The sequence below is a fragment of the Felis catus genome, chromosome D4 (assembly GCF_018350175.1).
Source record: "Felis catus isolate Fca126 chromosome D4, F.catus_Fca126_mat1.0, whole genome shotgun sequence".
Taxonomy (NCBI): Eukaryota; Metazoa; Chordata; class Mammalia; order Carnivora; family Felidae; genus Felis; species Felis catus.
This window is the reverse complement of record NC_058380.1, coordinates 91,205,715-91,232,722: the sequence shown is the minus strand read 5'-3', so window position 1 is coordinate 91,232,722 and position 27,008 is coordinate 91,205,715. Positions and strand designations below refer to the sequence as shown.

The 27,008-nt window shown below is 51.2% G+C and overlaps 1 protein-coding gene across 11 annotated transcripts in view; it reads right to left on the bottom strand.

Moving 5' to 3' along the window:
- PNPLA7 (patatin like phospholipase domain containing 7) overlaps positions 1–27,008 on the bottom strand; it is a 64,733-nt gene that overhangs the window by 6,934 nt on the left and 30,791 nt on the right. For 10 of the 11 annotated variants that reach the window (XM_045043395.1, XM_045043394.1, XM_045043390.1 and 7 more), the window contains 8 exons: positions 26,658–26,781; positions 26,040–26,153; positions 21,949–22,018; positions 17,788–17,937; positions 8,872–8,935; positions 8,506–8,674; positions 7,296–7,478; positions 6,340–6,458 (listed from right to left, as the gene is read on the bottom strand). In XM_045043395.1, the coding sequence (XP_044899330.1) occupies positions 6,340–6,458; positions 7,296–7,478; positions 8,506–8,674; positions 8,872–8,935; positions 17,788–17,937; positions 21,949–22,018; positions 26,040–26,153; positions 26,658–26,781 (993 nt within the window). The remainder of the gene's footprint in view (positions 1–6,339; positions 6,459–7,295; positions 7,479–8,505; positions 8,675–8,871; positions 8,936–17,787; positions 17,938–21,948; positions 22,019–26,039; positions 26,154–26,657; positions 26,782–27,008) is intronic. The other variant, XM_045043391.1, reaches the window with a different exon arrangement.

The following is a 27,008-nucleotide window of genomic DNA, read 5'->3' as shown; positions in this document are numbered from 1 at the left end:
GTGATGGGTGAGGGAGTAAGCAAAGTGTGGCATGCACATACAAGGGATGTTGCCTGGCCTTAAGAAGGAAGAAAATGCTAACACATGGATGAACTTGAGGACCCTGCGCTAAGTGAATGAAGCCAGACACAGAAGGACAAGGTCTCTCCTCACATGAGGGACCTGGAGGGGTCAAGATCACAGATACAGAGAGCGGAGGCTGGGGACTGGGGGTGGGGGGTGTGGGGGCAGGCTAGGGTGTAACAGGGACAGAGGTTCAGTTTGGGAAGATGGAAACGGTCCAGAGCTGAGTAGTGATGGTTGCACAATATCGTGAATGTACTTCATGCAGCTAAATTTCACATTCAAAAATATTTATAGTGGGAAATTTTGTGGCATGCATATTTAATTTTTTTTAATGTGTATTCATTTTTGAGAAAGAGAGAGAGAGAGAGAACAAGCAGGGGAGGGTCAGAGAGGGAGACACAGACTCTGAAGCAGGCTCCAGGCTCTGAGCTGTCAGCACAGAGCCCGACGTGGGGCTTGAACCCACGGACCGCGAGATCGTGACCTGAGCTGAAGTCGGACGCTTAGCCGACTGAGCCATGCAGGCGCCCCACATGCTTATTTTAACACAATTAAAACAAAGTTTAGTATCACCACAAAAAAATTAAATATTCAGGTATCAGGCTAAAAAATTTTCAAGAAATTGAAGACAAGATTGATAATTTGGCACAGAACTGGAAACTATAGGATAGAGCCAACCACCACTTTACAAGTGGAAAATACAGTGTCTGAGATAAAGACCTCACTCAGCAGGTTAAGCAGCAGACCAGGCTCACTGGAGACCCATGAAGCATGGACATGGCACAAGAAAATCCTGAGTCCCAGGACACCCCAGAACGGACATGGAGACCGCTCCTTAGAACAGACGTATGGGAGCCTAGAGCATGTGTGGGATCCGGCAGAGGAGTCCAGAAAGAGAAGGGGATGGGCGGAGACGTCTGGACAGAGGGTGGTCTGGTGCAGCCCAGGAGGGCTGGCCTCTCCTTCCTGAGGTCACAACACAACATCTACAACCCCTAACTTAGGAAAAAAAGAACAGTTTAAATCAAACAAGTCAAATTACGGAAATAATAAAGGAAAGAGCAGAAATTGATGAGGCAGAAAAACAAAAGACTCAGTAGAGAGGACCAACAAAGCTAACAAATGGTGCTCGGAGAGGACCAACTCCCGGCCCCTCCTGCGAGAAAAGGAAAGGCAGGGAGGGGGTGTCAGGAGTGAGAAAGGGCGCATCTGCAGAGATGCTTCAGTTACAAAAGTGAGAAGTAGGTGTGAACCTCGTGCCTAAGTAGGAAAATTCAGATAAAATGGACATATTCCTAGAACGACAGAGTGTGCCGAACTGACAAGAGAATCTGAACTGTACTATAACCATCACTGTAACCGAACCTTTCCTTTTTAAATCTCCACAGAGAAGACTGTATGTCCAGATGGTTTTACTAGTGAGTGCTACTGAACGTATAAGGAAGAGTAACACAAATTTCACATAAAACTTCCCAGAGAACAGGAAAAGAAGAGGCACTTCCCAACTCCACTCTGAAGCCAGCAAGCACACCCACGTGCAGCCCAACCTCACACGGATTCAAAGGGAGTCCAGCAGTGGGCAACGCGTCATGGGCCAACAGGCCTACCCTCAGAAGACATCAGTTTTTATTTAAAGATCAATGCAATTCACCACATTAACAGAATAAAGGAGAAAAATTACACGATCGTCTCGACAGAAACACAGTAACAACCATCCATGACACACACTCAGCCAACTAAGAAAAGAAGGGCGCTCCCTGCATCTGACACAGGGCACCACAGACACCACAGCCGAGATGACACTCAGTGATGACAGTGAATGCTCTCCCTCCCGTGGGCGACAGGACAAGACATGTGTGCCCCACTTCCACTCGACACCGTACTGCAAAGTCTAACCGGTGCAACAAGCCAAGAAGAAGAAACAAAAGACATACACGTATTTTGGAAAGAAAGACAAAAACTGGCTTTATTCTCAGAAGATATAACTATGTATATAGGAAACGCAAAAATAAAAATAAAAAAGTCATTAGAATAAGTGAATTTAGCACGGCTATAAGATACAGAGCATCAATTTACAAACATCAGTTGTATTTCTATATACTGGCAACAAACACTTTGAAAGTGAAATTTAAAAGAAAACATTTACAACAGGAAAAAAAATCCCATAAAACACTTAGCTGATTCTAAAAATTTATATGGAAAAGCAAAGGACCTAGAAGGGCCAAAAGCAATTTTGAAAAAAACAGAACTCAGGAATTTGCAGTGTCTGATGTTAAGATTTACCATAAAGCTGTGGCAGTGGTGTCGTGAAGGACAGACACGACAGAGCCCACATGCTCTGGTGGGGGACACAGCAGCCACGGGGGAGGGACAGTCTACAACCAAAGGTGCTGGCTCAGCTGGATGACCACATGAGGAGAACAGAGCCTTGACCGGCACAAGACGTGTCAGGTGGTTCACAGACCTGAATGCACAAGCTGGAGTCACAGAGCTTCTAGAAGAAGGCAGAACGCCTTTGTGACCTTAGGATAGACAAGAACTCTCAGAAGCCCAGCAGACCAGAAGCAGTAACCATAAAAAATGGAAAATCACGCCTCATAAAAATTAAAAACTATTCATCGAAAAATACCATTGAGAAAACGAAAAGTCAAAGATTGAGAGACAGAATTACTACTAAATATTATCTGGCAAAAGACTTGTATTCAGATTATATAAGTAATTCCTCTGAATCAATAACAAAAGACAAACCACCAGTTAAACATGGATAAGAATGTAAACACTACTTTACAAAATGAGATACACAAAGGGCCAGCGAGCACGTGACCTCATTAGGCCCCAGGGAGATCACCAGATGCCCCCACACACCCTTTAGAACAATTCAAAATGAGGTTAATACCAAGGGTTGGCAAAAATGTGGGAACCTGAACTTCAAACACTGTTGGTGGGGGGTGTAAAACGGCACAATGTCCCCCATGACCAGGTAGCTCCACTCCTAGGTATTTGCCCGAGAGAAAAGAACATACATGCACAAAAAGATTTGTACAAGAACAGTTATAGCTGTTTTCTCCATAACAACCCAAGCCAAAAAATAACCCGAGTGCCCATCAACAGGAGGAGCGGGGTAAGCAAAGCGTGGCAGACCATGGAATACGCTTAGCAGTGCTGCCGACGTGGCCTGGAGCACACGGACAACCTCTCACGCTGGGCCCAGTGTGCGACACAAGCCAGTACAAACAGAGAAGCTAAGGAAGCCAGGGGAACACCTGCATGAATATTCTCAGAGAAATTCAGTATTCCACTCATGGAAGAAGGAGAGAAAACTATGAAGAAAGCACTGAGACATTAGAAATATTTTAGCAGAATAGAGCAATTAGAAGATCCATCTGAGAAAAACCATCTAGAAAGTAGAACAAAAAGGCAGGGATGGAAAATGAGGGAGAGGGAAGACCTGGCTTCTGATCATCAGGAGCTCCTGGAAGAGAGGACAGAGTGGGAGAACATAAAATACGCCCCAGAGCTGAAGTTCACGATTTCCAAATTTGGAAGGGCCTGCTGGGGCCCACCCAGCCCAGTGGATGAACACACTGCCACCAAGGCACACCAAGTCCCTTCGAGGACCGAGATGAAAAGACTCCCCCCATGGCTTCCAGAGGGGAAGCAGACCTCACAAATAAAGTGGGATTGGGCATCTCAACAGCGACACTGGAAGCTAGAAAGACAATGGCAGCACCCCCTTAGAAATTCTCAGGGAAAATTACTTCCATGTTGGATTCCACACCCAGACTGTCATCAAGGACATTTTCTGCTACACAGAGTCTTAAAACTTTTACTTCCCAGATGTCTTCTCTTAAGGAAGTGTCTAGAGTATGAACGCTACCCAAATCAGGAATATGTCAAGAAAGAGGAAGGCATGGAATCCAGGAAATGGAGTTGAATGTGGAAGAGAGACCAAGAAGTTCCCAGGATAACAGTTAAGGGAAACTCCAAGACAACGTTACGGGCAGAGCCCAGAGGCGCTGGGAGACCTGGAGGGGGTGGCTCCCACACCGGTGAAGCAGAGGCCACCCGAGATGGCGAGCAAGCTGACAGGAGGCTGATGCTCCGGAGCAGTGTCTGGGCACCAATTAACGACACCCAGAAAACAGAAAATGGCAATTGCAACAATTATTAACTCCAAGGAAGGAAATACAGCCATACTATGCAATGCGGTGTGACTGAGCCCTGAATAAGCACCACGTCATAGTAATAGAAATGGTGACAACTAGCTTGACTGGCATGGGAACCACACTGGGAACTGAGTGGTGAGGAGGGAGACAGACAGAAGACAGGTGATGGATAGATGTACAGATGGACAGATGGATGGCCGATGACAGACAGATGAATGAAGGACAGACAGACAAACTGTGTGTATGGTGGGGGGACGGGTTAGGAGCTCAATAATCTAAAACTGAAAGAACAGAATGGCTATGCTGTTGAGAAATGCAGATGAGCAGAGAGATGACTATGCTCCAAGTGATCTTCTCTGGGATGTCTCTGGGTTTGGTCCCGGGCGAGACAGCAGACGATGGCCTCAAGGCAATGGCCACATGGCCATAAACTAAGTACTATTTTGACTAAAACTAAATTTTCATTGAAAATGCTGTTGATCGTGGCGCCTGGGCGGCTCAGTCGGTCAAGCTTCTGGCTCTTGGTTTTTCAGCTCAGGTCATGATCTGGCAGTTCATGGGACTGAGCCCCATGTCAGGCTCTGCAACGATGGTGCAGAGCCTGCTTGGGATTCTCTCTCTGACCCTTCCCTGCTCCCATGCACAGACGTGTGTTCGCTCTCTCTCAAACTAAATAAACTTATGAGAAAAAAAAAAATTTTAAATGCCATTGATCACATCATCCTGACCTACAAACCAGGTCCAAGTCTGGGTCAGCTCTGGGCCACCTCACTGTCCTAGTCCCACAGGAAGTAGCCTGGGTCTTGCCTTGCATCAGGCAATGTTAGGTAAATCACCTCATTCTCCAGGCTGACTGGCTCAGCTTTCAAGCAAAAGCACGGCACCAGAGGGTGCTCGGATTGTGCCGCGTCGCTCGGGGCAGGCCAAGTCTGGGGGTGAGCAGGACACCCTGGAGCGAGGTGGCGACTCCCCATGCTGGGGTGAGCAGGGGTGGGGTCTGTGTGTCTACCCACCCTCCTGTCAGGAAGGGTCTCAGGCCAGACGCCAGGCCTCAGAGGTTTCCAGGTGGAAAGTGCACACAGTGGGCTTGGACTGCTCCTCTGCATTATCCCGATCTTTTCTAGAGAAGAGAGTCTGGGTCTCCCTTGACCTTGAGGCTGGACGGCATCTCTGACTTTAATTCGCCAGGTGTGAGCACAGGTCTGGCTCCACAGGCAGGAGACAAAACTTTGGAGAGTACCCCCTAAGGGGGGATACTCCTAAGAGGTTTTAATGTTTCTGAGCCCCCCCGCCCCTGCCCCTCCTCCAGCTCACTCTGAAAGGGATGTCCTTGGAACCAGGAGGTGCTGAGCCAGGCACCTTCTCCAGGGCCCACGGGAGAGAGGCCAGCAGCACCAGCAGGCTGGGGGTGGGGTGTATGTATAGTGCTCAGGAGGCCCTGCGCACCTCATTCAGCCAGAGCAGGGGGGAAGCGTGAGGGACTCCACCCCACAGGGCACCCCCAGCACAGGTGTTGTGGGAGGCACTGCTCGCACCTCCTCACTGTGTCCTGGGGCTCCACGTCTGTTCCAGGTGCGTATGCCTCTTTAAATTCAGGAGGAAGGAGGCGTGTGCCACAATGACAAACACAGGGTAGCAGTTATTTGGGTTAAAAGTCCTGTAAGGAACTGATCAGCCCGCAGAACTGAAGAACGCTGTGCTACGTTTGCAAGCACACCAGGACATTGGTCTATAAAGTATGTATTAAAATGGAAAGAAACTCACCTGCAGCCCAATGGGAAGACTGGCAAAGGACAAGAACAGAGTTCTCAGAGGAAGCGTGAATGGCTAACAGATAAGCAGACACTTCTAGCAAAGACAATCAGAACAAATCTACTGCACTGGCAAACGTTAAAACCTGGGGGTGCCTATGGGAAGCACTGCTTGGCAATGTGCACCCAGGGGCTGAAACATGCTTGGTCATGCACTGGGCCTATCTATGGGGACAGCTCAGAGGCCTCTTGGTCAGCATTAGAGTGCACGTGCACACGTGCACACACACACACACACACACACACACGGACACGCAGCTGTGGGTGGGATGGGGTGGGATGGGGTGGGGACTCACCTTGCTCCTCCGCCCCCAAGCACCAGGGCGATGGCGTTGCCAGTCAGCACCCGAGCCAGGCGGGAGAAGTCCGAGTGCCGATCTGGGGGCCTCTGGAAGACTCGCTCGTACATCTCCACCTGGGAGAGGGGTCAGCAGACAGGGAGGGCTAGGCCAAGTTCCACACACTGTGACCTGACCGGGGTGGCTTCCTCGACTCCTGACCCAAAGCCCTCTCCAGGACACAGCAGGGTCTGTCTGATACTGATGCTGACAGCACCTTGGTGCCTAGGCGTGCCTGGGAAGAGGACCTCACAGGGCACCTGGGTGAGGGGACAGTGTGGGCAGACGGACTACATACCCACGGGTCCAGCAGGAGACCACAGAGCCCCAGGAGAGCTGTACCAAGAGGGATACCAAGCCCAAACCCCAGCTAAGACCCTGCCAGCCACCAGGGTGGAGGGTGCTCCAGGGCACAGGCTCCCGGGCACAGCCGCCACTGTCCGGACACTGTTCACTGAGTCGTGGGGCCAGATAGGCTGTGGAGTGTGGGCAGCCTGTGGGGCCCCAGCCCCGCAAAGCCCCCAGGGCTGAGGAGGCTCCCTCCTCCCCCTTGGCAGGCTCTGGTGACCTCTCCCCCAGCGTCCCGACTCTCCCCCAGGCTCCCTGTGGAGGCACGTGCGTGCCAGCATGTCTCTGTCAGGCTACGTGCCTCCCCTCTGCGACCCCAAAGACGGACACCTGCTGATGGACGGGGGCTGCATCAACAACCTCCCCGGCGCTGCCGCCAAAGATCAACTCAAGCAAACGTAAGCTTACAGAGAAGCAAGCTCCCCTTATCAGCGCCCCAGCGACCTCAGACTACGGAGACCCAGAGAGGGAGCGAGAAGGAAACGAGCTTGGCAATCACGAGTCAGGAAGGCTGTGTTCTGGAGGCCGGGAGTTCCCGTCGGTCCAGCCCAGTGCCCAGGCCTCACCAGCTTGGGCAGGCTTCTCCGGGAGAAGACGCGGCGCGGGCAGCACAGGTGCAGGTGGCCGGAGCACCAGCTGCGCATGTTCAGCCACTCCACGGTGCGGGAGGGTGCCGGCCCCTCCTCCCGGTGCAGCAGGACCAGCTGCTTCTGGGCTCGTACGGCCGTGCTCTCCAGCATCCGCTCCAGCTGCAGGAGGGCAGAGCCTGAGGCCTCGGCGGGACAGAGGCCCCGCTCTGGACGCCGCCGCACACGGGCAGGAGGGTTGAGGGCAGGGCCTTGGCAGGTGGCACCCTGGTTCTGTGAGCCGGCTCAGCCGTGGTGTGAGCTGCCCTTCGGCTGTCGAAGCTGTGACCCAGGGGTCTGCCCGGCCGTATGCCTGATGCACGCTGAGCTAGGTAAGGGTGGCCACAGGGAGCTCTGGGGTGTACCGGAAGGGAGAGGCCGCCCCCCGTCCGTTTTCCTAACACCTCCTCCGCATGTGCACACACTGTGACCTTCTCAAATGATGTGTCCGCAAACACTCCCTGCATCTCTCCCTGCAGAAGAGGAGCCCGCTTCAGAGATGGGTAATTTTTAGCTGCCCGGGGATCAGAGAGGAAGGAGATGGGGAATGTGTGCTAAGGGAAGGCAAGCCTACACTTCATACCCTCGAAGCTGGAAACAAAGTGGGCTGGCGACGTAACTTCACAGCTGAGAACAGATGGTGGGGTACTCACAAATAGGAAACTAAACAGCCACAGAACCCAGTGAAACAATATGGATAAATCTTAAACACCTAAGTGTTGAGGGAAAAAGGACATTTCACAGTGATATAAAATAGGGCACTATTTATATCAGATGTAGATCTGTGAAGCTGTGCTGTATACCTCATAGTAAAACTCAGGACACTCAACTTCACAAGAGGCCACCTGCGGGCCACTTCAGGGCGCCTGCCCTGCTTTGTGCTAAAACCACCACCACAGGTGAAGACAGCAAAACGTTTCAAATCATGAAGAGAAGCTATATGGGTGTCGGCTTTTATTAGGTCTTTTCCTGGGTTCTTGAAATATTTCATTCAAAGGAAAAGACAGAGAAACAGGGCTGTGAGGAGAGCGGCCCCTGACCAGACCTGGCCCGCCCGCAGCCCTGCCTCCACCACCCCTGTCCTTGCCACCCTGCCCTCTGGCAGCCCCGCCCACAGAGGCCCCAACCCCTGGCAGCTCCAACCGGTTACCTCGCCCACAGCGGGCTCCTGCTCTCCCAGGCCCACGATGAGGATGCAGTCGGCTTGCCGGATGCAGCGCTGGGTCCACGGTGTGAGCGTGCTGTCCGCCTGGTAGAGCACGATGCGGTGGATGTCCTCCTGCTGCCCCAGCCAGCTGGACAGCCGGTACTCGTGGATACTGGAAGGCACGGTCATGGTGCGGGGCAGATGCCAGGGCATGTGTGGACGCGGGGGTGTACGGTTGCAGGGGTTGCAGACGCGAGGGACACAAACACCAGGGGACGTGGGGGATGCAGATGCCAGGCTGTATTTGGACCTGCTGCGAGCAAGAAGCTAGGGTCGGCCAGACTGTTGTCCACACAGAGGCTGGTATACCTGTCCAGAGCAGCAGAGCCAAGGCGCTGTTTGATGTTGTCACTGGTCAGCAGTAGGACAGGGCCTGAAAACACACACATGAATTACAGAAAGCTGTCCTGGCAGCCCACCTCCCCACAGATGAGAGCACCCACTCCCTCCCTAGAGGTCCGGTCTTCTTGAGAACAATGAGAAGCCTTTCTTCTTTCAAAGAGGAAGTGCCTGTATCTGGGCGACACTTCTCTCTGTGCACAGAGGAGACCTTCTGGACGGCTGAGATCACCCGGTGTAGGAGTAGGTGCTGAGCAGAGGAGCTCGGAGGGCTGTGCCAGCTCAAGAGCTCAGCAGGTGGCAGCGGGGGGCTCTCTGAACCTCACTCTGCAACACTGACATATCTCTGCAACACTGATACTGTGTGTGTGTGTGTGTGTGTGTGTGTGTGTGTGTGTGTGTGTGTGTTTGTGTTTGTGTGTGTGTGTGAGTGTTGGGGGCAGGGGAAGCACAGTTTGTAAAATGCAAGATAATATAATTCCCCAAATCCACATGAGTGAGGTTGGCTGGATTCCAATATGGTGTGGTGGTGTATTCACGCATGTGGAGATGCTTCTTTTCACATTTTGTTGTCTCTGAAATCAGCAGGCATCTTTCATCTACGATGTCTACGTGGACACAGGTGTCAGGGCCCACCCAACCAGGAGGGCCAGCATCAGGGTCCGCAGAAAGGTCACCAGGGGCTCACATGCACTGGGGGCCGCAGATGAGCACCCACAACCCAGGGATGGAGAAGACCCAGGAGTCCTGAGGGCTTTCTTCTCATTCCTGTGCTTGTACAGAGCTCTCCAAGAGCAGTTAAAGGTGAGAGCTAAGAAATCACCGCATCGTATTTTAACCGGCAGCATCTGCTCTCCTAGAGGCACCCAAAATAGGGGGGTGTGTCCTACGATGATGGTGTCCCTACTGAGATACGGCTATCTGGTATGAGCCATGGGCACGCATGGACAGCTCGGACTTAAGTGACAGAAACTTGCTGGTGTAGGGAAGCTCCTCCTCTCAGGGGCTTGGGGTGAGGGAGCGGGTCAGGTTGGGGGCCTGCACTCCTGCTACCAGCTCTAGTTGGTCACCTGCACGGGCCGGATGGAGGAGGGGAGACCTCTTGGGGCTGGGCTGCATCACGTGCCTGCAAGGGTGGGCCCTGCTGTGCGCGCTGCAGCGACACGTCTTGACCACCTCCTGGACAGGCAGGACGTGAGGTGACGCGCAGGCTGTGTCTGGCTGCAGCAACACTGAAGAGCCCAGCCCTGAGGCCCTCCAGGGACCCCAGGCTGGGCTCTGCCTGCCCACTAGTGCATGTCTCCTTGTAGACACCCCTGCCTGGACTCAGGGGGCTCTGAGGAGACCCTGGCCTCCCACAGCACAGGCTACGGCTACGGCCAGTCAGGAGTGTGGTGACCGACCCTGTCCCTGGGAGGGGTCTGCTTATGGCCAGGCAGTGGGCAGGTCCAGGGAAGGGAGGGGAAACAGGGTGGTTCATCTGCACTTGCGTCTGTGGCTCTGTGGGGCACAGCTGAAGTGGGCATCCAGCCAGACTGCTGCTCCCCCTCTGGCCTGGACAGTCACTGCTGGCCTGGCTGCTGGACAGCCTTCTTCCCAAACACTGGAAGCTGAGGAAATGAAAACCTCCAAGTGCTAGAAGAAAATGGCCATCAGCCTAGAATCTTCCTCCAGAAGAGAAGGCAGCCTACACAAGCCTGGGCACCTGACTTTTGGCAAAGGTGTCAGCACAGCAACGGGCCAAGTTCAGTCTCTCTAAAGGAGGGTTCTGGGTCGCTGAAGACAAAGTGAATCTTGACTTCTATCTTGTATTATAACCCAAAGCAACCCTAAATGGATTGTGAACTGAAAAGGAAAGGTAAAGCCGTGAAGCGTTTAGAAGAACATCTTCATGATTTGGGGGCAGGATGAAATTCCTTCGGTAAAACACAAAAAACAGTAACAATATAAGAAAAAAATTTGGGCGAAGGAAACAATCAGCAAAACTAAAAGGCAACCGACGGAATGGGAGAAGATATTTGTAAATGATATATCAGATAAAGGGTTAGTATCCAAAATCCGTAAAGAACTTATCAAACTCAACACCCAAAAAACAAATAATCCAGTGAAGAAATGGGCAAAAGACATGAATAGTTACTTCTCCAAAGAAGACATCCAGATGGTCAACCGACACATGAAAAAATGCTCGACATCACTCATCATCAGGGAAATACACATCAAAACCACAAGGAGATACCACCTCACACCTGTCAGAATGGCTCACATTAACAACTCAGGCAACAACAGATGTTGGCGAGGATGCGGAGAAAGAGGCTCTCTTTTGCACTGTTGGTGGCAACGCAAGCTGGTGCAGCCACTCTGGAAAACAGTCTGGAATTCCTCAAAAAACTAAAAATAGAACTACCCTATGACCCAGAAACTGCCTTACTAGGTATTTATCCAAGGGATACAGGTGTGCTGTTTCGAAGGGGCACATGCACCCCCATGTTTATAGCAGCGCTATCGACAATAGCCAAAGTCTGGAAAGAGCCCACATGTCCATCAATGGATGAATGGATAAAGAAGATGTGGTATATAGATACAATGGAGTATCACTCGGCAATCAAAAAGAATGAAATCCTGCCATTCGCAACTACATGGATGGAACTAGAGAGTATTATGCTAAGCAAAATTAGTCAGTTAGAGAAAGACAAATATCATATGACTTCACTCGTATGAGAACTTTAAGATACAAAACAGATGAACATAAGGGAAGGGAAGCAAAAATAATAAACAGGGAGGGGGACAAAACATAAGAGACTCTTAAATAGAGAGAACAAACAGAGGGTTACTGGAGGGGTTGTGGGGGGGGGGATGGGCTAAATGGGTAAGGGGCATTAAGGAATCTACTCCTGAAATCACTGTTGCACTATTTAACTAACTTGGATGTAAATTACAAAAATAAATTAAATAAAAAATTAAAAAAAAGAAAATTTGGGGGCGCCTGGGTGGCTCAGTCGGTTAAGCGTCCAACTTTGGCTCAGGTCATGATCTCACAGCTCGTGGGTTCAAACCTGCTTAGGGCTCTGGGCTGACAGCTGGGAGCCTGGAGCCTGCTTCGGATTCTCTGTCTCTCTCTCTCTCTGCCCCTCCCCTGCTCACACTCTGTCTCTGTCTCTCTCTCTCTCACAAATAAATAAACATTGAAAAAAAATTTTTTTAAGAAAAAAATGTGGTAAATTGGTCTGCATTAGAATTAAGAACTTCTGTTTGTCAAAAGACATCATTAAACGAATAAAAAAGCAAGCCACAGACGGGAAAAGATACCTGCAATATTAGCATCCAAAAAAGGAACTGTACTGAGATTACACACAAAAATACCCATCAACAAGGAAAAGATGGCAACCCAATAAAGATACCGGGTGACTTGATAGGCACTTACAGAAGAGGGTGTCTCCATGGCCAATAAACAAACTTCTCAGTCAGTGGGAAATACAAATTAAAGCCGTAACGAGACACCACTGCACACTCACCAAAGGGCACAGAGGCAAGACTAACCACCCAGAAGAACAGACCACACACCTTCCCAGAACATTCTCCAGGACTTTATCCACGAGCGCCTGGCTGGCCCAGTCGGTGGAGTGTGCGACTCTTGATCTCAAGGTTGTGAGTTCGGTCCCCACAACGAGCATGGAGCTTACTTAAACAACAATACAACAAAAAACTCCACAACATTCTCTAGGACACACTGTATGTGAGGCCACAAAACAAGTCTTAATAAACTTTAAGACTGAATCCTACAAGTATCTTTTCTAGTCACAATGGTATGAAACTAGAAATTAGTAACAGGAGAACCAGAAGATTCACAAATACGTGGAGATTAGAAAACAGTTCTGAACTACCCACAGGTCCAAGAAGAAACTGCAGAAGAGATTAGAAAAATACCCTGGGACCAGTGAAAACACAAACACAACATTCCAAACTCCAGGGGCAGCTCACCAGGAAAGAAGAGGGGACCCAAAGCTATAAATGTACAAATGCACAGATCAAGGACCTAACATTATACCGTGGGAGAGTACCAACTAAACCCAGAGCAGACAGAGGAATGAAATAAGAGATTAGAACAGAGATAAATAAAAAGAATAGAAACACAACAGAGAAAATCAATGCAACCAGAAGTCTTTTTATGAGAGAATCAACAAAACTGACAAACCTTTAGCTAGATGAATAAAGGGAAAAAAAGAGAAGACTCAAATCACTAAAATCAGAAATGACAGCAGGGGGACATTACTGATTTTACAGAAATAAAAAGAAGCAGGGGCTCCCAGCTGGCTTGGTTGGTGGAACGTGCGACTCTTGATCTCCAGGTTGTGTGTTCAAGCCCCACGTTGGGTGTAGAGATTACTCAAAAGTAAAATCTTAAAAAAATAAAAAAACAACTATTAATGGAAAGAAACTTCCTCAGTATATTAAAGGCCATACATACAAACCTGAGCTGACATCACACCAGTGGCATGAGAAAGCTTTCCCCTAAGACCAGGAACAAGAAAGGGAGACCGCTCTCACCACTTCTACTCAACGTTGTGCTGGAAGTCCCAGCCAGAGCAGTTAGGTGAAAAGAAAGATACAAAAGACATCAAAATTGGAAAAGAACAGGTAACGTTATCTTAGCTCAGAAACAACATGATCTTATATGTAGAACATCCTAAAAAGCCCACCCAAAACCGTTACAACTAATAAGAGAAGCAGCAGGACACAAAAACAACACACAAAAGCCAGTTCTCTTCCTATACAGTGACAGAGGTTAAGGAAGAGGTTAAGAAAACAATTCCATTTACAACAGGATCAAAAAGAGTAAAACGCTGGGCACCTGGGTGGCTCAGTTGGTTAAGCGTCCAACTTCGGCTCAGGTCATGCTTTCACAGTTCATGAGTTCGAGCCCCACATTGGGCTCTGTGCTGACAGCTCAGAGCCTGGAGCCTGCCTTGGATTCTGTGTGTCCCTCTCTCTCTGCCCTGTCCCCCATTTATATTCTGTCTCTCAAAATTAAATAAATGTTAAAAAAAATTTTTTTAAGTAAAATATTAGGAATAAACTTGTACACTGAAAACCACAAAACATTGCTGAAAGAGATTAAAGAATTGACTTACGAACATGGGAACATGTCCTGTTCATGGGTTGGACGAGTGAATATTATCACAATGCCAGTACCGCCCAGAGTGAACCCCAGATCCAGCGCAATCCCTGTCAGAATCCCAACGAGTTTCTCACAGAAATAGAAAAGCGCGTCCTGAAACTCCTACGGATCTCAAGGGACCCTGAACAGCCAAAACAACCCTGCAAAAGAACACAGCTGGAGGCCACCTGCGTGGCTCAGGTGTGTTAAGCATCTGACTTCCGCTCAGATCATGATTTCACGGTTCCTGAGTTTGAGCCCCACATCGAGTGAGTTCAAGCCCCACTTCTCTCTTTCTCTGTCTCTCTGCCCCTCACTCACTTGCACTCTCTCTCTCTCTCTGCCCCTCACTCACTTACGCCCTCTCTTTCTGTCAAAGGAAAAATAAAAAAGGAACAAAGCACACTTCCTGACTTCAAAACCTACTACAGAGCTACCGTAATCAACACAGCGCGGTGCTGGCGTGAAGACAGAATGGCCCAGAAACGAACCCTCACATGGATAAAATGATTTTCAGGAGGGTGCCAAGACCACTCAATGGAAGAATGGAGTTTTTCAACAAATGATGGTGGGGCAACTGGATATCCATAAGCAAAAAATTAAACCTCTACTTAAACTTCACACCTTTTACAAAAATTAGCTCCAAAACAGATCATAAATTTAAACGTAAAACTTTTGTAAGCCTTTTGGTTTTTTTTTTTAAGTTTATTTATTTATTTTTGAGAGAGAGAGAGAGAGAGAGAGACAGAGAGCACGAGGGGGATAGAAGCAGAGAGACAGAATCCCAAGCAGGCTCCATGCTGTCCGCACAGAGCCAGACACGGGGCTCGAACCCACAGACCATGATATCATGACCCGAGCTGAGATCAAGTCGATGCTTAACTGACTGAGCCACCTAGGTGCCCCAACTTCAAGACTTTTGAGGGGCGCCTGGGTGGCTTGGTCGGTTATGCGTCCGACTTCAGCCCAGGTCATGATCTCACGGTCCGTGAGTTCAAGCCCCGCGTCGGGCTCTGTGCTGACAGCTCAGAGCCTGGAGCCTGTTTCAGATTCTGTGTCTCCCTCTCTCTCTGCCCCTCCGCTGTTCATGCTCTGTCTCTCTCTGTCTCAAAAAATAAATAAACGTTAAAAAAAAATTAAAAAAAAAAAAAGACTTTTGAAAAGACATAGGAGAGAATCTAGGCCCTAGGGCTAGGTGCAGAATTTTTAGAAATGATACTGAAAACATAGTCCATAAAAGAAAAACACTGATGAACTGGACTTCATCAAAATTAACAGTTCTGCCTGTGAAAGCAGAGAAGGCAGCAGAGGAGGGAGCAGCGCATCTGCAAACCCCAGACCCAGCAAAGGACCCATATCTGGAGTACATAAAGAATTCTCAAAACTTAGGGCACCTGGGTGGCTCAGTTGGTTAAGCGTCCTGCTTAGGGCTCAGGTCATGATCTCAGGGTTCCTCAGTTCAAGCCCCGTGTCGTGCTCTGTGCTGACAGCTCAGAGCCTGGATCCTGCTTCAGATTCTGTGTCTCCCTCTCTCTCTGCTCCTCCCCTGCTTACACTATGTCTCTGTCTCTCAAAAATAAATAAACATTCAAAAGAATTCTCAAAACTCAACAGTAAGAAAATAAACAACTCACTCAAAAAGGAGCAAAAGATAAGAAGTTATGAACAGATACTTGAGCAGAGAGGACCCACACATGGTAAGGAAGCATAGGAAGAGACACTGAGGGTCATGAACCACTAGAGAACCCAAATGGAAACCGTGATGTGCTCTCACTACCCACCCATCAGAGCAGCAGAAATAAAAACCAACGGCAGCTCCCAGGGCTGGCAAGGACGAGGAAGAGCAGCCTTCTAGAAGGGTCAGCAGCTCTTCAGGACTGCACACACATCTATCACACTCAGCACATGCCGAGACGTCTTTCCGGAGAAATGGAAACTCACAAGTATACAAAATCCTTGACACAAAAGGTCACAGAGCTTTATTCACAAAACCCCCAAACCAGAAGAAACCCAAATATCCTCCAACAGGTGAAGCAACCAAGTACATTCAGGCTATCTCTCCACAGTGAAAGGGAGCAAACTACTGACAGGTGGCACCATCTGAGCCTAGAGAGCCAGTATCCAAAGGTCATCTGCGTAGGACTCCATTTTTATGATACTCTCAGAATGATGAAACAACAGAAGCTGCCAGAGCAGAGCTGTGGAGGGGCAAGGGGCGGGGGTCTGTACCCGGAAGGGCAGGGGATGGTGTTGGTGAGAGTCTATCTGGAGGGGTGTGGGGGTGTCTGTACCTGGAGGGGCAGCAGGGGGCGGGAGCAGTCTGTACCTGGAGGTGGCAGCAGGAACACATGGGAGCCACAGTGGCACAGAGCACATGCACCCATGCATACACATGTCACAACCAGTGACACCTGAAGGCCCACAGACCCCACAAATGTCTATCTCCTTATCCTGACTGGGTGCGACAGTTACATAACCTGGGGGAATGGTACGTGGTCCTCTCTACTATCCGCAACTTCCTCGGAATCTGTAATTATTACAAAATAAAGTTTTTGTTTTTGTTTTTATTTCTGTTTTTAAGAAAGGGAATAAGCTTTTAGGAAAGCAAGACATCCCTGCTATACAACTTGGAGATGCTCTGTGTGCCCCGGACAATGTGTGCAACGCCAACAGGAGATGAATGGGATTCCCCACATCTGGAGTATTTGTTACGAAACAAAGATCAAGACTGACATGGCAATGAATGCCTTCTGTATTTTAGAATTTTGTCTTCAGAATAAGTTTTAAGTACTTATAGTAGATTCTTCCAACTTTAGTCATCTTTTTTATTTGGTATTTATTTAATGCTTTCTATTATCAAATGTCTACATCAAGTAAAGAACCTTTCTCACGTTGTTTCATGACAGTGATCTAATGCTCACTGCATTTATTCTCATGTCATTCTTTAAAAGACAACCCCGGGGCACCTGGGTGGCTCAGTGGGTTAAGCATCCGACTTTAGCTCAGGTCATGATCTCACAGTTCATGATTTCAAGCCCTGTGTCGGGCTCTGTGGTGACAGCTCAGAACCCACCTCAGATCCTCTGTCACCCTCTCTCTCTGCGCCCCCGCCCATCCCCGCTTGTGTTTTCAAAAATAAAATTAAAATTAAAAAATAATTAAAAAAAATAAAGACAACCCCTGAAATTTTCAGCATTACCATATCACAGAAAATCGATTTACTATTACTATAGTTACTCACAATTATATGAAAACTTATAAATAAAGTGTTAAGAATACATAACACTTTATGATTTGGGGAGTTCCTAAGAGTTCTCAGGAATTTCAACTCCTTGTTTTTGAATTCTAAAGTTTAACAGCCGTCAGGAATCTGGAAACACTACCCCAAGCTCCCTGACCTCAACTGAGGGCATTTTCCACGCTGTCAGCCAGCTCCTGCAGCCACAGAGTCCCCTCCGCACAGGGAGCCCCCAACCATGCTGGAGGAGCAGCTGCAAGGGGCGGGTGACACAGGCTCCCGTGACACACTGTCTGCCATCGAGACCCTCAGAAAACTCCTGGTGGATGCTCTTCTGCTCTCGTCCTCTCCCGAGCACCCCCTCCCCGCACACCCCGCCCAAGGCTTAGCGGTGAGGACGACACTAACTGCACTTGCAGAAGGAACCAGAAGGACCAAGAAGTAAGTAGAGGAAGGCTTGAGCAGATCCCAGGTAGCCTCGGGCAGGACTCACCGATGGCACCGAGGGCGTGCTTCAGCTCCAGGGCAAAGGCGGTGAGGGGCACATCCTCCGACACAGGCATGACCGCCACCGTGGAGAGGTTGCTGGCAGGGTTCCCCGAGTCCCACTTGCTGCCTGCAGTGTGTAGCCCAAACTGGTGACCTGCAAAACACAGGGTCGTGAGTAGGCCTGAGGGGCTGGGCGGCTCCCGGGCAGTCTGCGGGTGTGCCTAATTGTTTCTAGATGGCACCAGGGCACGGGGGCCTGGGAGAGAGGAAGAGGCACCGGGACTTGCTCCAGGCCCGCACAGTCCGAGCTTCTCCTGCCCACCCGAGGACCACCCTACCTCTCCGCTGGAGTACCAGACCACACCGCGAGCACCTTGCGTTTCACACACACAAGCCTCAGGGGAGACTGAGAAGACAGACAGCACACAGGAGAAAGCATGAGGCCCGGAGTTAAAATGCTCTGCCACGTGAGGCCCACCTCCTGCAGTAAGATCGACTGGGGGCAGGGGTGGGGGAGGGGGAGGGGGTGGACAAGCCAGTGTAGGTAGAACTTCCGGTCCCTGAGGCCACGGACTCTCTGTCCTCCAGACGTGCCTCCCTGGGGCCCCCGCAGCGGCAGGGAAGGAGGCAGCAGATGTGCTGACCCACAAGGTCATTAGTCAGAGGGTCTCTGGAAGTTTATTTCCAACAACAGTCACTACACGGCCAACGGCACCTCCTATTTTCACGGAGGCAGCCAAGGGGGCAGCCTCTCCCTCCCGCCAGCCACATCCCAGGCAGACTCTGGTCTCCCATAGACCGGACACGCCGAGGGCTCTCTTGCTGGCTCCCCGACTGCTTGTTGCCCAGCCAGCTGCCTGCCACGCCCCGACCCCTGACGTGCACAGCCAAGCGTCTGCACAGGCCTCACCAGAGGGCCCAGCTCCTCCAAAACAGAGTCCATTTCTGACTCTGCTCATCTTGCCCCGGGTGAGGAGTGGTGGTTCTTGAGCAGTGGAGTGTGGGTCCTGGCACGGCCTGACCCAGAAGCCAGAGCGAGGGGATGTAGGACAGCAGAGAGAGGGGGCGGCTCAGAGCTAATCTGGGGCAGGGAAACACAAGGGCTGCGAGCTGGTCACTGTTTGCACACAGGGTGGCAGAGAGGCCCCTTTGTGCCAGTTTCCCCGAAGCTTCTCCTCTGGGAAGCCCCCTCCTCTGTGTCTTTCCCAGCAACCTCTGACATCAGCATCCTCTGTCTGAGGCAGAACCAAAGGGGACCCTCTCGCTAGCTTTGCGTGGCCTTCTCTGCCTCTACCTGAGGCACCGGGAGGTCCTGGTTCCGGCTGAAAGGGAGACGAGCAGGATGCCCCACCTGCCTGCCCCAACAGTTACAAGGAGGCTGAGAAGGGTGCAGAGAGCAGAGCCCACTGGCCGGGTCCCGGACCCCTGGGAACCACCTCACCAGCGCCACCAAAGCTGTGGCGTCCCTGCCGCTCCCCACCTCCCCAGCCAGGCAGGGTCCATCCATCCCTCCCAGCCAGGTGCTGCCTCCAGGGATGTTTCCCAGGGCCCCTGGCACTACGCAAACACCTGCCTGGGGCCACACACACAGTGGGCTGGAGCCCTCCAACTCTCCACACCCTGCACTGGCAAGTAGGGGTGCACGCCCACCAGAGCGGGGAAATCACAGAGAGAAGAGGGGTGGAGAAGGAAATCTCTAAAGCTAGCGTGAAGTCCTGGGCTCACCGCCAAGTGGCCTACGCACAAAACCAGCCAGAATCGCAGAGCAGAGGCTCTGAGAACAGAATATAGTACAGAACAGCAGCCAGCCTGCCTCCACAGCGGCTCTGGGGAGCACACGAGTAGGGCAGACCGCAGTAACAGCGCAAAGGCCCGGAGAATTAAATTAACATTCAAACTGTCAGGGCCAGGACGTGCTCTGCGAACATAAGCACGCCGACAGTCTGTTATAACAGAAGATTTAAATGAGAACCAGCGTGTCATGACATCACGCCCAAAATACAGGATATAATCCAAAATAACCAGGTTTACCAAAAGCCAGGAAAATCTCACCTGCAACATCAACAGACAAAAGTGACAACATGTCATGGAATTTGGAATTACTTGACAAGGATGATAAAGCGGTGATCACAGCCAGCTACAAACAGCAATCACGACCAGTAACACCGATGCAGAAATATAATGACTGAAATAAAAAACTCTCTGGATGGGCTTAAAAGAAGAATCAGGAAGACAAAGGAAAGAGCCAATGACCTTGAGGAAAGATCACAAGAAACTATTCAATCTGAACACTGGAAGAAGGAAAAAAACCCACCATGCCCAAGAGACCTCTGGGACAATAACAGAAGGTCTAGCATTTGTGTCTGTGGATTTCCGGAAGAGCAGAAAGAGTAAAGAGCTGAAAGAACATTCGAAGAAATAAAGACTGAAAACCTTCCAAGTCTGGTAAAAGATATAAATCTGTAGATTCAAGAAGATGAGCATTTGGTTTCTAAAAATTAAGGACAAAGACAAAGGCTTGAACACAGCCAGAGAGAAAGGATGGTGTAGAGATGTGGGAACAAGTCACGTCTGGGCTTCGCAGCAGAAGCCGTGGCGGCCGGAGGACGGCACAGCCCCCAGGGGCCGTCAGCACGGTGGCACATCCAGCAAACCAGCCTTCAGGATGAAGGTGAAAGAGGGTCTCAAGACGAAGGGAAGCTGCGAGAGTACGCAGCCAGCAGACCTGCCCTGAAAGGACCATCACGAAAGGCACTTCTTCAGACAGAAGGGAAGGGACACCAGGATGAAGAGTGACAGAGTGGGAAATATTCTAGGTGATTCTCCTCTCGAGCTTCAAGATCATGTTTGACGGCTGAAAGCCAAAATTACAGCACCGCGCGAGGGGCTTCAACGTGTGCAGAACAAGGGAGAATGATGGGACCGGAGCGGAGGTGAGGCCCCTGCAGCCCACCCTCAGGGACGACAGCGTGTTGGTACTAGATGGCCGGACGGGAAGGGGCGGGAACCGCAAGCCCACAGCAACTGCTGAAGATGTGGTATGAGGTCGCACCCCAGAACCACGACGATGAATAGGAACGGATTACTCAAAACGGCTGAAGGAGCTCAAAAGAAGACAGAAGGAGGCATCCAAGTAACAAGACAATGAGAGGGGAGAGCAGAGAACAAATAATAAAATGACAGGTATAAACCCTAATGTGAGTAAATGTATTAAAGGCAGACGGTCTATACACAAATAAAAAGAAGCTGTCAGAAGGGGTGACAAACACAGAACCCAACTATGTGCCTCCTACAGGAAACCTGCTTCCCACCTAACTGTACAGGTGCTTGGAGGGGAGACAGACAGACACACGCCTCCTGTGTCCACCCTGGACCGTGCAGTGGGACCGCACTGGAAACAGGGTCTTGGCAGATGCAGTTGGTGGAGATGAGCTGTGCTGGACTCGGGTGGCCCCGCCCTGCTCTGCTGTCCCCCCCAGCACATTTGTGCACCTCCATCCTTCCACAAGATGCAGTACTGTGCCCAGGTCACTGCACCGGGTGGGGGGCGGGGGGAGGACATAGTCCTGGCACAGGAGACAGAGCTAGGGGGGTGTGGGGTGAGTCAGGGGATTCAAGCGAAGTGGGAAAGGGGAGCTGAGGAGCAGAGGGCCCTGGGGTGGCCAGGTGGGCGCAGGGGTCTGATGAGGGGGCTCTGGCAGAGGGGCTGCAGGCCAAGGGGGCAGCAGGTGGTCCCAAAATAGTGAGGAGGAACCAGTTGCTGTTGAACAGGACAGGGGATCTAGCAAGTATTTAAAAGCGCACATTCTCAGAATTAGAACCAGAACAGAACACATAAGCTGGCAGGAAAAGTCCCAGCATCAGAGAATTGTTTCACCTGCTCAGACAGGCCAGACTCCCTCAAGCACCTGCCCCAGTGCTGGGTTCAGATCCGTGCCATCCAGTGGCCAAAAAACAGGGGAGGCCCCAGGGCTTCCCTACCATGCTGCCTGCTGCCAGTACCCATATCAGCAACCCCCAGAGCCTTCCCCACCAGCTCAGAGCTGCCCCACCCTGGCCACCACACCCCTCCTGCCACCCCTTCTCCCCTCGCTTCCCCCACTCCCTCCAGGCAGGGCTCCAGTGAGGTAGGCAGGGCTCCCAGGAGCCAGGCCCAAGGACATACCAGAAGCAGTTCCCTGTTGGAGGCTGCCCAGAATCTTCTCACCCAAGAGATGAATCAGCCGAGTCACAACCTGGGGGCAGAGAAAGAAAGGAGACCACACATTTAAACCAAGAAGCGAAGCACCTTGGATCCACATTTTCAAAATCACTACTTCTGTAAACCCCTCCGGGCTGTGGGCTATGGGTAGTGTGGTTGGCTGGCTGGTCACCTGCAGGTAGGACCCAACTCTATAGGGTGCCTTCGTAGAGTCCACTGCAGGCAGCAGGTGTGAGGGGCACATGCCCTGTAACCTGGAGCCTGTCCCAGAGTCTCCTTTTACTTCCAGGGCACGAGAGCACCAGAGAAAGCCACAGCCACCTCCACAGGCAGGCCAGGAAGGGCTTCCATAGAGCCAAGGGCTCACTGTGTGCTCCTGAGCGGGCCAGACCTGGGCAGGACACGGGATGAGTATGACATGACATCCAGGAAGTATTACATGGCTACATTAATGCTAAATGTTATAGACAAAGTATTTAAGGTTGGAATGCCAAGATATTTACAATTTACTCATACATACTTTCATATAAAGTCAGATGTTTTCATTGCTAGGGTTTACACTATGCAGGCGGCCTACCACTGTAGCTCCTAGATGCAGTCCAGGGCCACCGGGTAAAGAGAAGCTGCTGTCAGCTTCAGTAAAACCTACATTATATCAGAAAGCAAGCTGAAGACACTGATGAGGTCCCTTGGATGCTGCCTGTCTGCTGTCCTCTGCCTCTCCAGGCCTCAGCCTCTGGTTTGCTTTCTGACCATCTACAGCCCTGAGCTCTGGGGCTGCCCCTGGAAGGAGCCGGCTGAGACCTTAGGCTCCAGTAACCAACAGCCCTGGAAAACCAACTCAGAGAACCTCTCTCACCCCCACGATGCTGGAGTCAAAGACTCATGCACGAGGCAAGTGAAACTGTCCACATTTTAAGGCGTGAGACAAAAAACAGTTTGAGCAGTGGTCCAAAAGAGAAACTAAAAAGGAGTCTGGTTTGTATATAAGTAATCTAGCAACAAACTGTTACTTGGAGCTAATTTTAAAACCACACATTATTGTGGAAAATTTCACGATACACAAGGGCGAACCCCACCCTCGATCACCCAGCCACAATCAGTTCACACACACACCTAAAAGGTTTGAAGCCAATCCCAAACACAGCATTTTATCCATTAATATTTGAATCTGTATCTCTAAAAGAGCCTTTAAAAACATACACATGGTATAATTATCACAGTTACAAATTTATAATAATTTTCATTAAGGCTAATTTAAAAAGTGATCATTTCTACAGCAAGTGAAAAAGGTTCAAAATAAGCCCATGAACATACGAAAAGGTGCTCAACATCTCTGGTCATCAGGGAAATTCTAAGCACAAGGAGAGCCATTTCCTGTGGAACGAACGAGTGCAGCCACCAAGTGCTGTCGCCTGGTGACAGGCTGCGTGCTGCTGGGGCCATGAACTGGTACAACCACACGGGCAACCACATCCAACATATGTCTACCCTCTGACCCGGCAATGCCAGTGTCAAGTGGTTCCGAAGAGAAACGAAACACGTGCCATGAAAATATTTCCAGAACAGCCTCAAGCTGGGAACAACCAAATATCCATCAACAGGACAGATGAGTGCACCCTGGCGCGGGGTGGGACACTGCTTTGCAGCAAAAAGTACATGTCAACAGGACACAGACCTCAGACACCACACCGGGCAACAGAAGCCGGACAGAACACACTTCATTTACACAAAATCCAAGCACAGACGCAGAGAGGACGGTGGTGGTGGGTTGGCGTGCTGGCAGCAGCCGCCCCACGGGGCCGAGTGGCCAGCGGTCCCCTGTGTTGGGAGGGCACCAAGCAAGCAAGCCCGGGATCTAGGCCAGGCCAGTGCCTATGGGAGAGCACACACGGTGGTAGTCAGCCCAGGAGCAGCCAGCGTGTGATGGAGAAGCATCGGGACGCACCACGAGCTCCTGGGAGCTGCACATGGGTAAAGTCTGTGGGCCCCCAGGGGAGCGGGTGTGAGCAGAGGGTCTTTCTATGGGCCCACCAGGGAGCAGCCCTGCAGAACAGGAAGCAGCTGGTTCCCCCTTGCTCCCAGTGATCGCGTGGCCGCTGGTGGCACACGTACTGGCCCTGGCCACCACCACCACTGTTCTGCCATTCACAGGGGTCTCCTGGGGCTTAGATCAAGGCCCTCAGACTTGGGCCCAGATCCTCCCACAGATCACGGGCTTGCAGAAGTGCTGAGGGAGGGAAGATGCAGGCGTCAGCCGCAGGCAGGTGCAGGAGGAAGTAGAAGAACTGGGGGGGTGGGCAGCGGCTTGGTGTGGGGTAATGCTCTGCGGTGGTGGGGGGTCCTCGAGGGAGGAGCTGCACACACTCCCAAACAAACAGCTCAAGACAGGAGCAGATGTTCTCACTGCTGGAGAGGGAGAGGCTGGCACGGAAAGGGAAGACCCTGGGAGCTCCAGCAGAGTGACCAAGGGCTCCGGGCCAGAAATGCACATGGCACAACAGGACTAAGGGGTCCCCAGAGACCAAATCTGGGACACGAACAGCCAAATGAAAGATGACAGTAAAAGATTACGAACTATCTAAACGGAGCCAGAATATACAGTGGCATGCCCAGGGGGTGCAGTGCCTCCCCCAGCCAGCTCTGTGTGCCCACAGGAAAAGGTCCTGCTGGGCAGGTGGCCCCCGGCTGCTTCCCCAGGGAAGGCACCCTAAACTGTTCACAGAAAGACATCCATTCCCTCGTTTCCAACTGGGAAAGACTCACCCTATCCCACGTAGGACACAGCAGGGCCACGTCCTAGGTGCTCTCAGCTGCTGGAACCAGGAGGCTGCCCTGGGCTGCGTGGGCCCCACACATGCACACAGTTCCTCATGTGGCTGTGCTGGTCTCAACTCACATGCTCCAGCCCACCTTGTAAACCCTCCACTTTTCCACAAACAAGATACCTGTTTGCTGCAAATCCAACTTTTACTCCTTTCCCAAACTTAGGCCAATTGTTTCATTTTTTTTCAACCTTTTCCGTCAGGTGACGAGGGGCCTATCTTGTTTTGGACTTGGGTGTTCTGGAATAAAGGTTTCTTCACTTCCATTTTATTCAGAGGGTTTACTACCCGTGGCTGAATTTTGTCAAAAGCCCTGATATAATCGTAAGGGGAAGACTTCCTTTTGACTTTTTCCCATAATTAATTACATTTTAATAGTTTCTCAACATTAGGCAACATTCCTTAAACAGGCCCTAATCAAATACATATATTTTATAGGTGATTTGCTCACATTTAGAGTATTTGTAGCACTAAGAGAAATGACTGCAAGTTTTCTGCATTTTTATCAAGTTTTGGTGCTAAAGTGAAAATAACTTTGTAAAATAAACTTGCTCTGTTCCAGAGCAGAGATGTCTGCACGAAACGCGCACACGGCGCTGATGAGGAAAGAACAGGCCACCTCTTCCTCCTGCAGTGGCTCTGCTCCCGATCCTCCTCCAAACCCCCGGGTCCGAGGCCCTCCCATTTCCCAGGCCGCACACTTACTGCTTCTAAGCAGGGAGACGAAAACCAGCCATTCCATCCGCCCCAGGAGCAGAACAGACTCCCCTCCGTCCACTGCCTGGACCAATGGCCACTCGCCCAAGCCTGAATCTGCCTTGTCCAAAGTCCGAGTCCACTTTTCCCAAGAAGCACAGCAAGAAAGCCCCCACCGCGAAAACCACACTTGCATCACGCCTGTTCCTGCCTGTCGTGAGATCCCTCACTGGTTTTCAGTATCACCTGGGACGTGGCTCATCTTGTGGGAGGCGCCAGGTGGCTTCACTCGTTGAGTTCCCGTGTACCCCTCCCACCTCCTGGCAACATCCAAGCCACCTGCCCCAAGGCCCTTATCCCCACGTGCTGGTCCATACTGACACCTCCTTGAAAATGGGCAACGAGCCTGCTTCAGGTCACTTCGATCTGTACCCACTCTGGTACACAGAAGGACGCAGCCCAGTGTCTAGTAATCCCGAGTTCATGGTCTGGATGTCCTGCTCTCCTAAGGCAGCCCGGAACAGGAGTGCTTACCTGCGGGTACCTGCGCTTGATGGATGTCAGGGCTCCCGCCGGGAGCTTGGCCAGCTCTGAGTCCCGAACGGCATGCACTGTGGTCGCCCTGGCCTGGTGGGTGAGCGTCTCCACCTGAGGAAGAGAAGCTGGGGAGGTGCTCACGCCCTCCAGCCCTGTGTGGCCCAGCCAACCACACTCTCAACGCAACCACAGGCAGAGCACGTGGTGGCCCTTCTGCAGTGCGGCATACAGGCGGGAAACAGGAGGCAAAGGGGCTCGGCCAGCCACCCCTGAAGTGCTGTAGGAGCGTCAGTGACAGCCTGAGACAGGGTGAGCGTCCAGCAGTACTGGAACCTGCCTGAGGCCAAAGGGGCCGGGCATCCTGCAGGGCCTCAGCCTACACAAGGTTCTCAGAGGGGCTCCCAGCTCCACCCGGCCAGCTGTCCTCTCTGGAGACCTTCAGGGATGACCGTTCCAAGCCCTGGTGCTGCAGCCTGGGTGAGAGCGAGCAGGCCGGCCCCCAGGAAAGACATGCCCCACATGAGGTCACTTGGAGGGCCCCCTCCCCACACCCAGGTAAGGAGCCAGGAGTCACCCTGGAGCAGGGCCTGGTGGGGACAGGGAATCTGGCCCTACCACACCGATGAGGTCTCCGCGGCCATACTCCCCCGCCAGGCGCTTTTTGCCATCATCCTTGCGGATCACAGAGCGTAGCCGGCCACTGAGGACGATGTAGGTGCAGTCTGACCTGTCTCCCTGCCTGCGGGGACAGAGACCGATGGAGCAGATGGGGCAAGGTCGGGAAGCCCTGTACCATTTGAGGTGGCAAATAAACCAATTAATTAAAAAAATATAATCTCACTAAATTTTTTTTGGTTGGGAAAATCGTTATTTTCCATCAAAAAATACATACGCTAACATATAAAGGGCTTATTGTGATTTTTAAGCAAATAATCATTCGGGGCGCTTGGGCAGCTCAGTTGGTTA